General features: G+C 41.7%; 1 protein-coding gene across 1 annotated transcript in view; it reads left to right on the top strand.

Moving 5' to 3' along the window:
- TAF4B (TATA-box binding protein associated factor 4b) overlaps positions 1 to 12,569 on the top strand; it is a 74,697-nt gene that overhangs the window by 30,429 nt on the left and 31,699 nt on the right. Inside the window, exons 8-11 of the mRNA XM_075415279.1 lie at positions 2,222 to 2,357; positions 2,957 to 3,062; positions 8,696 to 8,865; positions 11,619 to 11,749. Coding sequence (XP_075271394.1) covers positions 2,222 to 2,357; positions 2,957 to 3,062; positions 8,696 to 8,865; positions 11,619 to 11,749 — 543 coding nt within the window. The remainder of the gene's footprint in view (positions 1 to 2,221; positions 2,358 to 2,956; positions 3,063 to 8,695; positions 8,866 to 11,618; positions 11,750 to 12,569) is intronic.

The raw sequence follows: 12,569 nt of genomic DNA, 5'->3' as shown, positions 1-12,569 counted from the left end.
CCTATGCTGTCAGCTGGATGTTACACTGCATTATAATTTTTTTTCTTACTTAAGAGTATTGGTGCTTCTTATTCTGATGTCTCTGTCAGGCTACTTAACAGGGCAAAAAGGAACTGTCCCTTTTCTTTATTACTTCTTGCTGCTAACCTGAAGAGGCAATAGCTCTTCTTAATACTTTTTCCTGGCATTAGATCCTTGCCAAAGTTCCTAGGATTGTTGCCCTGTTCTGTTACAAGTCCCAAGGACTTCCAGCTTTTGTTAGTCTAGCAGCTAAAATAGTAAACACAAAGTCAGCTTTACTGCCAACACATCCTTTCTGTTTCTCATTGATCTAGTCTGCTCAGTTACTTGACTGACTTCCCAATCTCCACCTAGGCTATTGATTTAACATTGGCTGTCTCGTTCTTTTTGTCTGCTACACCTTCATCTTGAATGCTGATGTTTCCTCCTGTGCTGTTTCAGTGTTCTGCGTGCTGGATATGAAGCATCATTCTCGCTGGTGGTAGGGAGGATCTCTAGGTGTGTGTCAGTGTGGGTGCTGACAGAGCCTGCGGGTAGTTCATGCACGCTGGTCAGTGGTTCAGTAATTATCTGAACATACAAATGAAGCTGTTGACGTTATTTTCAACTTCCGGTGTATGGAAGCTGGATCTTTCAGAAAGAGCAAATTACGTTTTCATAAACATGTAGAAGCAAATGTTTATGTGCGTACCAGTTCGTGAGGCAGTGCTGCATGTGTGAGCCTTGACTCTGTCTGCAGTTTGACCCTGTGCTCCCGTGGTTCCTTCCTCTGCATGAAAAGCTGGGAGATGTGCATCTTACATTTCTTCTCAAGAACTGCCTGTTCCTTGTCTGGTTTTCAAACACCACCTTCAGCTCAGTTGTTGTAGGTTACTGCTGCTATGCCAAACTGTGATGCTGTTAGCAGGTTAATATGGGGGTGGGTGGGGTATGTCTTGACTATTTGATATGCGAAGTACTTCTTTTTATGAATGTGTTATACTGATGATGTTTACTGATAAATCTGAAGTTAGATGACAGAAAGAGACAGTCTGATTTCTGAAGTATAATAAATGTCAATTCTTTGTTTAATTAAACTTGTGCAGTGTTGCTGTACAAGCACTCTTTAGACTTTCTGAAGTAAGATTAAAAGATGTAGAGGAGAAAAAGTGGTTTCCTTATGCTGAAAATTCCTTCATAGTAGCTTTTTGCTGCTGGAAAAGTAGGATTCAGTCTGAAGGTGCTGATAATCTTGCGCTTTGGTTAAAAGCATGTCTTTCTACTACTTGTAATCAAGAACTTTTCCAAAGGATGTATCAAAAGTTACAGCCCACATCCTGCTAGCTAGGAGGCTTAGAAATGAGGCTTTTAGGGGTGCTGCAATGTTATTACTTTTTTGCATTTTAATAGCTACCCCTGAAGAGGAAGAATTAGTATTCATGGGCTGTGCCTGTAGGTAGGTGTGTGCCGTGGTGACATCCTGCTGTCTGGTTTTGTTTCTTTCGAGCGCCACTTTAAACAAAACTATCAACCCCCTTCCTTTTTACCCTTCAGCAGCGTACTGATGGTTTTGTGTAGAGACTCTGCTCGCTATAGGTGTTGCTAGTTGGTACTTGATGTTCCTGCTCGCTGATGTGTTCAGTGTGCTTTTGCTTAACACTTTGAAACTCAGCATCCAAATTTACAATTGTTGTTGCAGCTCCAAAAATGCGGTAGTAACTCTATAGTGTGTACTCTTAATTCTTGACAGGCAAAGGATTTCGTGCAAGACTTCTACCTCTTTGTTTTGGTGTTGTTTTTAACGAGGTGTATGTGATACCTATGCTTTTGAACTTGTTGGCAGGCAGACTCAATATTCAATTGTTAGTCAGTTAAGTGAGAGTTGCGGAGAAGAAAGCCTCTTCGTGTAATGGACTGTGTACTACTCGGTGGAACTCTTACAATATAGTTCTCAATAGCATGTAGGGGTGAAGTGTCTGTTGGAGCTCACTGAATGAGCTGGAGCTTAAAGCTCACCACCAGTTGTTAAGACTTTGTTTCTTGTCATGAAGTAAAAAAAAAATTTATTTTTTTTTTTCCTGAGCATGCTATTTGCTTTAAACTGAAAGCTAGACATGCATGCATGCCCAGTGGCACTTCTGGCTGGCTGAACATGTTGATGCTGTTTACTTCTCTCTGTGTTTAGCCTTCTCACTCTTGCTTTTGGATATTCCACTTCCAGGTAGTCCAGCAACCATCAGGAACTGTTGTAAAGCAAGTATCCACACTCCCGCAACCCTCAGCGCTGACCCTGCAGACATCTGCTGAGAAAAGGATGCCGCTGAATACGCTTGTTCAAACTAGCCAATTTCCTGCAGGTACAGTGGAACCTCTTTAATAGAGAAGGGAGAGGACTACTGAGGTATAGAAATGAGTGCAGGCTGCTGGTAGATTGTAGGGATGTAAGAAGGTGGTTGTCTTATCGGGAGCAACCAGCTCTGTGTGAGAAGTTGAATGTTTTTACTGTCTGCTTGGAGTTCTGATAAGAAACTCAGTGCCATGTCTACTTCTAACACCTGTTAAAAGCATGTCAATCAAACATTTTTACTTGTTAAAATACTGTGAGTAAGCTCCTTGCAGTAAAATTCCTTTAAACCGTGATGCTTTTGAGAATCGCTTTGTGAGACTTTGCTTTTTCTTTCAGCAGATTCAGGCTGATGCATAATGTGAGTTTCCTGACCAGCTAGTTTTCATGAAAACCTTTCATTGGTCAGCACAGAGGAGGGTGTTTGCGAACATGTAGGGCTTTTGGCCATACAGAACGTCCGGAATGCAAGAGACTAGAGCATCTGGTTTTCAGTTGGACTTGATCAGTTGTTATTGAGTCTGCAGGAGCCTTTGCTAGAAGTGTGCAGTGATTAAACAGTTGTCTTAGCATTTTGCTTTCTGCTATGGCTTGTTCTTTATTTTGTTTTAGGTTCCATTCTGAAACAAATTACCCTGCCAGGAAATAAAATTCTGTCGCTTCAAGCATCTCCTCTTCAGAAGGCTAAAATAAAAGAGAATGGAGCAACATCCTTCAGGTAAAAATAAACAATATCAGAAGTTTACTATAGGAAGGAACAAAAGGAACAGACAGCAAGGATAGAGGTGGGAACAGAGCCCAGATAAAAGCAATTTTCTTTAGAGACTTGTTTGACAGGTGGTTTTCATGTTAGAATACTAGCTGGCAAGGGGGAACCCAAAAATTTTGACCTCGTAGCAGATGTTTGTTATTCTTAATATGAGAAAACTGTCCTGATGAGGTTGGATTTTCATCATGCTACCGCAGGAGTGTAATTATACAAACAGTGTGCATCAATATGTATCAGTTTTTTGCTTGTAGAGGAGGCATGTTGATCTCCATTCTGTGAGCGCTATTAGCTAATCTAAAGCAAAGTTACCATGTATTACAGGCCCTCCATAGAATTAAAGCAGATATGCCCTGTATTTTTCACAGACCACCAGACAGCATTGAACTGTTATTTGGACTGACTGGTAACCTGTCTAAAGCTCTCTGCTGTATTATGAAATCTTTTATTAGTTCCTCTTACGAGCTTGTTCCTGTATGTAGAGGTGAAAGTCTTTGACTGTGCCTCTAATTATGGCTTCTGGCATATTCTCTAGGCCTTTAGATTACAAGAATGCTTAAAGCTTTTAGTTCTGGTAACTGATGAACTTTTCAAAGGCAGAAATTACATTTGTATCTCCAAATGTGATGCTGAAACAGAGGTACAGACTGCTGTAAGCAGTATTGGTCTTACAACCTTAAGGCATCTTGAAGTTACTCTTCCAGGGATAAAAGCAGACATGACAGCTTTGTCATCTTGACCATTTGACTTCTCATCTCTTGAAAGCTACAGCTTTGTGTGCACTGATATAGACAGAGAGCTGTTGTTATTTACAGTAACTTAGTGTACACTGGACACTTAAAACGTTGGTAGCCAGAAGATGGAACGGAAAGCTGACGTTAACAGCTCTGTTCAGCTCCTTCAAGCTCTTATGAAATATGCTTCAGAATATAATTTGGGATGTCTCTCCTGCCTGTCCTTCCTAAAGAGCCTTCCATTCCAGCACTCCAGTCACAGGAGCCATCCCACCACATCTCCATGATGCCAGGGAGCTCATAGCCCTGCAGGCGTGCGCGTGTCTCTGACTCCTCTCATTTATTCCCCAATCTGTGTGCGTTTGCACAGAGGTGTTTCAGTTGGGGCTCCGATGGAGCCGACTTACTGGCTGGAGTTCCTCTGTGCTGCCCTTGAGGTGCTCTCCTGCTGACCTGTGATCCTTCTCCAGGCTCTGGTCATCTACTGCTGGCCCTGGCATCAGACTGGTAGCAGTGGGATGGATTGAGGTCCCCCTCCCCCGGCATCTGTAGTTTAAAGCCCTCTTCACCAGCTTGGCAAGGCTCTGACCAGAGATGCTTTTCCCTTTCTCTGTTGGATGGACCCTGTCAGCCCCCAGTAGAACAGGTTTCTCATCTTTCCCGTAGTCTAAATATGGTTGTCAAAGTAGCATAAATCCATGATAATTCAGATTTGAAATCTCTAGCTCACCTTACATTTTTCTAGTAAGTCTCTTCTCTGAAGGATTTATCTCTTTGGATACATCTTTGGTGCTTCTCCTATTCACCAGTATAACCAAACTTTCTGACTTTAAAAACTACGTATCCTGGGCAGCATGTATGTGAACTTTTGGCTTCCCTAGGTCAAGTATCTGTGTTCTCCAAGCTCCACAAAATGTTAATCTGGCCTGGGCAAAAGATGTGCCTTGCTCTCTTCTGTCCTGGCTTCTGTTCTTCCCAGCAGAGCTGTTCTTTGACCTGGGATCCATCAATTAGCTGAGCATTTGTGAGACAGAGAAGCACCATGGTCCCCTTTCAGGTTTTGTGATGAGATTTGTAATAGACAAAGAGCATATCTTGTAACTGATGTGATTGTGCCTTCTCGTTGCAGTATGTCATCAAGCCTGACTGCTGTTGTGTGTCTAGGTTAGGTTAGGAATCCAGAGCATGATATTCACTAAGCTGTACTTAATAAGCTGCAATTTGACCTTGTCTGCACTTTAATGGGCTGTTTTGGTTGCTTGATTTAAGTAGTAGGAAAAAAGGTGATCCCCACCCACCAATTAAAAAAAAAAACTTCTAGAAATGAGAAGGTTTCAGCGAAGCATGGGTGTCACTGGCACTTGATTGCACTGTGGCATGTATTGTAAAGGGTAGGCTCTTTTAAAAGCATCAAGATTTTTATAAACTGCTCTACATACTTCTGTAAAGTGTATGCTAGAGCACCTCAGAAAAATTAAGACATGTATTTGCATCTTCAAATATTGGGGTTTTTTGCATCTATTCTATTTAATAGAGTTGTTCTCCAAAGCACATGCAACTCTGACTTGTGTGTTTTGCCTGGAAGGTACCAGTGATCTCAACTGGCAAACAGGAGCGAGACAGCAGAGTGGAGAACATCTGGGCAGCTGCTCCTCCTGCCCCATGGTGGTGGGGAGCGCTGGTGGTTCTTGCTCTGCTGGAATTGTTCTGTCACATGCAGTTGCCTGTGGTGGTGTGTGGAGGTTTGGGTTACATGTGCCTTTCTAGTTTTCACTTTGACTGTTACATAAAATGGAGTAAAGATGGATTGAGAAGCGATGTGCGTTGGTCAAACACCAGAGGGTGCCACAGACTCACTTTTCAGCCGGTACAGGAAAACTCATAGATGAGAGGTGCATCTGCATTGCTTGGGCTTCTTTTCCAGTGGAATATTCAGTATAAATGTCAAACCTGACTTCATGCAGGGTAATGCTCAGAACTGTGTTCTATTTTCCCTCTTGTCCTGATAGCTTAAATCACTGGAGGCTTATAACGGCTGGGAGAGTTTTTCTTGTTGATTTCTGGGTGTGACATGATCAAATGCAAAAAGCATTACAGGAAGAGGTGTAGAAGGGCTTTATGGAGGGATTGCTGAGGATGAAAGGAAGTCCGTATCCAACAGAAAGGGTCTGCATGTATACTCTGGAATATTTTAAATTTATCACTTTAATAGAATGATTTTTATATCTTATTCGAAGTACATGATACCTCACTTAAAATGACTGAGGTTTGTTTGACCAGCAAAGAAAAAAGAATAGAAGAAGTGCAAACTTAACATGGCTTCTGAAACTTACATTAATCTTTAGTGAGCACTACTGCTAAGGAAAAGTAATGATGGTTTCTTTGGGTTAAATATAATAAGTGCAGCAGTGTTTTCATATATGCAAATTAATCTTTCATCAAGGCTAGTGACTGGGTGACTTATTGCAAGCTTATATCCCAAAGTGGAGAAGCTAGAACTGGTCCTTAAAAACAGTACAGGTAGAGGTGTCTACTTGCATACAAGCTCTTGTCTGTGTGTACTCGCAGGAGAGGCTGTGTGCATGGAAATATTGAAGAAAATAGTAACCTGATAAAGGCTGGTTTTAGAGAATTGAAAATTGTGTATGTAGAAAGGTGGTTAGATGTATAGCATAGGGGTTTACCTCTTGCTTGAGTATTTTGAGTAAGTGCCCAGATTAAAAGCTAAAATGATGTACTGAAACTGAGCACTATACAGTTGTCCATGAGGTGCAAGCATCCTTACTTGAATTCCACAAACAGCTCCATCGGGGTAATGTCAGGTTCCAGCATCTGTAGCTCTGCTAGCTTGTGATGTATGTTCTTGGTGCTAGTTGTGCTGATTTTGTCATCTACTTTATCAGCAGATCAGTGACAGTCACTGTGCTTCGGTGGGATTCTTGTCTCTGCCGCCAGCAAAAGACTTCTCTGTAGTGGTTGTTAAGAAGAGGAAACTGGAGTGTACTTGTGAAGATCAGTTAGCACTCAATTAGCATGCAGTGCAGCTTCATTTACACGCTTCCTGAAAGATCAGGGTCTCTGTTAGGCTGATAGAGCATGAATATATGCCTGGAACTGCTCAGTTGGTGGTTGTGAAGGGGTAGGAGGAGGGAAGCTGTTCTGGCAATGGTGACTTCAGCTTTGAATCGTAACTGTGATCACTTAACCATTCTGACAATCCTAGGGTTTAACGCTTTTCTTAGCACAACGAATTCGGGGCACAAACCTAGTCAGGAAGCTGTGTCTAGTTAGACTTAATGAATGAAGCTGGTTTAAGAATCTGAGCCTCCTTTTCCCTGAACAAATCACATAGAAACTCCTAGCCATGAGGGAACACAAACAAATGGCAGGAGTAGTGGGGAAGGCTGGACTCCTTTACAAGCCAGGCTTTGCTTTCAAACTTCTGGGAGAAGACTTGTGCCATAGGAACCTATTGAAGCCCAAAGGAGAGAAATGCATCTATAGTTTAAGAAGAAGTCCCAACACTTTTCTGTGTCTTTTGAGTATTGCTCTAACTCAGCCTGCGTTCTACTAACTTCAGCTTCTACCTGTTGCCAGTCAGAATACAGCCTCCAAGAGATCCCATTTCTCCCAAGAGTGGCAAGTTTCTGACTAACCCCTTGTTCAAAAGTTAACATAGGCCACACAGTGTTTTCTGAAGATGAACTTTATCAAACCTTGCCAGTGAATACTTTTCAGGGAGGGGTGGGGGTGGTGGTTTTGGTTTTCTGTTGTTTTCCAAATCAAAAGATGTTCAGATTGAGTGCTTCCACCCATCTGTATTAGTAATGCTGACTTGTGTTCTGGTTCTAAACCCTTGGATCCGAGCTGCCGTTAGGGCCTTTGGCACTTTGGGAAGTAAAAAAGGCTTTCTTTCGATGATCTAAACTGAATTGAAAGTACCTTGGGTATTTTCATTGCTGAAGTCTTGCAAAAACTTTTCCCATATAAAATTAATTCAGTATTTTAGCTGAAATGATCTTTTCTTTTTAAAAAGCTGAGGCACACAGGCTATTTGCTTACCATGAGCTTTGCCATTATACCTAGTCTTAGTTATGTTAGCCCTAAATATGCCAGACCTGAGTTTTTATTTTGAACATGTAGACCAAAGCTACTACAGCAGAATCCAGCTACCAGAGGGATGTTAAGAACTAGAGCTCTGACCCTGTTCTTCAGAAGTACAGAATCTTCCCCGCTATGTACCTGAGTATTGTGTGATAGGACTGATTCAAAGGGTAAGGTCTGGTTGGTTCTGTGTACTGCTGACAAGGAGTGTTTGTATCTTATTTTTGAAGGGAACTCACTAGAAGAAAAGTGAAGATCAGGTTTGTGCTAATACTCCTGTGCTATAAGCTTCAGTTCATAGGATAGGCATCTCAGAAAATGGGCTTGTTTATAAGGTTGGTGAGTCACTACTCAACTTTATTCAACACTCGATTCTACCTGATGAATTAAAGTTTTAGAGCAAATTTCAGGCTGTAAGAGCAGTGGTGCAGGAACCAAGTGCTTGCAGGGACTTTTAATCCAGGGTTATCTGTCCTTGGTTTCTGAGCTTGTTCAAAATTTCAATTTCATGAGAAGTATTTGCATGGCTAGCAACTGAGACATTAGTCAAGCTAATGTTTGAGAGACACTTCACTAGAGTGTGAAAGCTTTTAGGAGCTGTCTGTCCTGTCCACATGCACACTAAACATCTTTCGTATAGGGATAGCTTCCAAGGTATGTGAATGTGGCTGTTTGTTGATAGTTGAGAGGCTTTTTCTTTGTATCTATTCTGAACAAAGCATAAAATGTTGGTTCTCTCTTTGGTAGAGATGAAGATGACATAAATGATGTGACTTCTATGGCTGGGGTCAATCTTAACGAGGAGAATGCGTGCATTTTAGCAACCAACTCTGAGCTCATTGGTACAGTGATCCGCTCTTGTGCAGATCAACCTTTTCTCTCCTCAGAAGTGCTTCGGGAGAAGATCTTGAACATAGGTGAGAACAAAGCATATGTAACAGATATGTATGGATGTATTGTTTCCTTGCCTGTTTCATCAGCCAGCCTCCCATCTTTGAAGGCGGAGCTGGAACTATTAAGATCTGCCATCTCAATTCATGTGTTTCCACCAAGCTGTAATGAGTTTTTACTTCCCCTTCTAGGCAACAACCGTTCTTTAACATGTCTTTTTACATGGAAATAGTCTGAAGCACAACCAGAAAAAAGATATTGGTGCCACTTTTACATGTGAGGACTGAGCAACTTTATTATTCTTAATGGAACACGTAACAACCATATAGATGCTAATGTGAAATCGAACACTTAAATGTACTTTTCTGTTTCTGCAGCTCCTAACTTCATGCATTACACTGACTTTCCTAACAGGCTTTGCATGCCTCAGCGTGTTCAGATACATATACTCTGTTGACCAACATTGCAGATTCTGCCCATGGGATTAGGGAGAAGTTTCAAACTGCCAATATACAAAGGGCAGACCTTGGTTTACAACTCCTTCTATGGAAAAATCTTTCACTAATTTTATATGAAAGAGATGTTAAAGCTGTTTGTATCAGTGAATAACACCGTGGAATGTATATTGAATGGCTGAGACTAAACTGTGATATAAAGTTTTTAGTGTATATATCATCTCAGCTGTTAGTTTCTGAGCAAAATAATAACTGTTGCTTAGCAATGTTGTATGATGTCAGAGCAGGGAGCGCGCATTTGTATAGCACCACACCAATTGATCCCACTGCTGTCTACAGCAAACTGGATGGATGTTGCTCAACTCCTTGCTCCTGTTCTCTGCCTGGTAGCTTGCCATACTGGAACAGTGAGTTTTACACCTAAGCATTCAGGAAAGCCTGCAGTTCGTATGTGCAGTCATAATTCTGTCACAGTGGTTTAACCATGTGATCTCAAAGTCTGTCTACACAGATCTTGTTCTTAGTCCAAACTGAGCAGCTCGCTTGTGACGAGCATGTAGCCTGCAAATGCTATCTGCTATCTCAGTACACCCTGCACTAGTTAGCTGGATGTGCCATCTGAGCTGTGTGGGGCGTAGCTGAGTGAAATGTGTGCTGTGCTACTAGTGGAAAAGGGAAAATACACATTGAAACTGGAGCCCAGAAGCTTTTCTCAAAATTCAGTGGAGGGTTAACCAGTCATCCGTGGGAAGTAGATGTAAGGAAAAATAGAGCTCTACAAAAACATAAATAATTGTCTAGTTTGAGGTGTGAAGACAATTCGCTGAAAGACAGAAAATACAGCCTGGCTGTTTCATGGCTGACCTGGTAGCTGTTCCACATGATTAATAATAATAATGATGATGATGATAATTCATGTCTTAAATGAAAAGTGTTTTGACTGCAAGGAAAGGAATGCTGTCAGGGAGTACAGCAGCTCAGAAAACAAATGCTACTGCTCTTGAACCAAGCCCTCTTTGGTTTAGGAAGTGTGTGTGGGAAGGTCTTGAGGCTTGGAGGGATTTTGTTTTGTCTTTAAGTTGATGTTTCAGTATTCTCATAGTGTAGTTGGAAACTGCTGAGGAAGTGTTGAAAGGCGCTTGAGCAAAACGAGCGTTGCACTCAGCTGAGAAACAGACCAGTGCTTGCTCGCCAGGATCAAACAGTGGGAACCCTTTGGTCGTATCGGGGAAAACATTGTAGATTCTCCCTGTCTTGTGAGATTGTTATTAGTTTTCAGTTAGAGTAGCAAAGGCAAATGAAATAGGTGATTAGTTTTTTTTTTAGAGTACTGTTTATCCATTCTTAACACTCCACTTGGCAATAAATACTGATATGGGTTTTGAAGGCGTGCTGTATATTGCATCATAAAGTATTACAGCCGCTGTAAATGCAGTGAGGGGCAAGGAAAAGCGCTTCTGATGGGTACGGCGTATTGAGTAAGTGTGTGTGAAACTGCTGCCTGCCATGTCTACCGGGGAAGACCTGCTGCCACCCAGGTGTCTTGACGGAGTTGTGTTGAGTGATCGATGGTGTCACCCACAGGAAGGCTTCTCCGCCAGCAGCCTGCAGCGGCAGGAAGGTTGTGAAGGTCATGCCCGGCTCTGGGCACGGGGCTGGGACAGCTTTGCCCGGAGCTGTCTCCAGCCTCTGTCACAGCTGCTGAAACGCAGAGAGGCAGCAGCAGCCCGAGAGAAAAGGTTGAAGGTGATGGCGTGATGACCCTGGCTGGACTTCATCGGTGGTGTCCAAGCTGCTGCCGTGGGATGGTGGGGTCTGTCTGCCCCGTGCTGGTTGGTCGAGGCACGTGAGAGGGTCCCGTGTGCCTGGAGTGCGCTGCAGAAACAGTCCCTGCTCATCGAATAAATGTCATGAGTTGTTAACAAGTATGGTGTCAAGCAGGGCAAAATGTAATTCTCTATTTTTTTTAATTACTGGAATTAACAGAATATGGCACTAATTTCTACAGCTACCGCTTCTCCCCCTCCCTGAACATGAAGCTTGATTTGTGTTCTTATTAACTTTGTCCTATAAATGACCTTGCAAGGAGAGTGGTTCTGGAGGCTAAGTGAAACAATGTCTATATTTTCTGAAGCTCCAGGCTAAGTTTTATTAATGTAATGTCTAAGATCTTTGAAGTTGTGACTTTACCAGGAAAATCATAATCTCCAAACCTTTATTCATAATGGGTATGACTTCCAGGGGGAACAGAATACCTGCTGTGCTAATTATTTCAATTATCAGCTACTACTAAAACACGTAATGGATTTTCTCTGCTTCCACAGGTAAAAGGCATGACATTATGGAACTTAACTCTGATGTTGTGAACTTGATCTCCCACGCTACACAGGAGAGATTACGAGGGCTCCTAGAAAAACTAACTGTAATTGCTCAGCACAGAGTATCAACCCACAAGGTAAAGGAAATCATTAAGCAAGTTTTGCACCAAAGTTTTCCTGCTTTGCAGCCTTGAAGGTAAACCTCTTCCAAGTATAGACACATCATGTGCTATATGTGCGTTTTCAATATCTACCAAAGGCTGTTTTCTTTTAACTGTTTATAGCCTCTAACTATTCCTTACGTTTTCCATTCGACTTGTTGGGTAGGTGTTCTTAAAACCTAGCAAAAGAGTGAATGCATGCGTTTCTAGTCTTCCATAGAAGTGGTGCCTGTTATACAAGATCTGTCTTGCACGGTAAATGTAAAGCTATTTTTGAGTGCGCTTGGTGGTCCGGTTGATTTAAGAGCTTGTATTTGCTTTATGCATTTACTGTTGGTGGAACTGCTGTATTGGCTCAGTAAAAAGCTTGGGAAACTGAAATGAGTTTTTTATTTTTAGAAAGTGTTCCATGTGAAGGCAGAGACCCGTTTGATCTTAAAGTTTCCAGAACTTTTTTTCTGCCAGTGCTACTTAAGATTCCCTCCCCTCCCTCTTATATTAGCTTCATTCATTATAAAATATATTGAGTTCCAGTGAGCCAGTATCCCTTAAGATGCTTGTATGATGCAAGTGTGAAGCAATAACTTACTGGTGGCTGAAATAGCTCTTTGAGGCTTGCTTTTTGTCATTCAATAATAAGATATTAGTTCTTACATTTTTTTAGTATCAAGCTGTTTTTAGAAAAAAAGTTGGAAGTTAGAAGCAGATGTATATGTCAACTCAAGTTTGTGTTTGTTTGGGTGTGGTTTTGTGTTTTTTTTTTTTTACAGGTATGTTATACTTTGTGAAATTTAAC

The sequence above is a fragment of the Opisthocomus hoazin genome, chromosome 3, assembly GCF_030867145.1.
Source record: "Opisthocomus hoazin isolate bOpiHoa1 chromosome 3, bOpiHoa1.hap1, whole genome shotgun sequence".
Classification (NCBI taxonomy): domain Eukaryota; kingdom Metazoa; phylum Chordata; class Aves; order Opisthocomiformes; family Opisthocomidae; genus Opisthocomus; species Opisthocomus hoazin.
The sequence above is the reverse complement of the archived record's forward strand: the minus strand, read 5'-3'. Positions and strand labels throughout refer to the sequence as shown.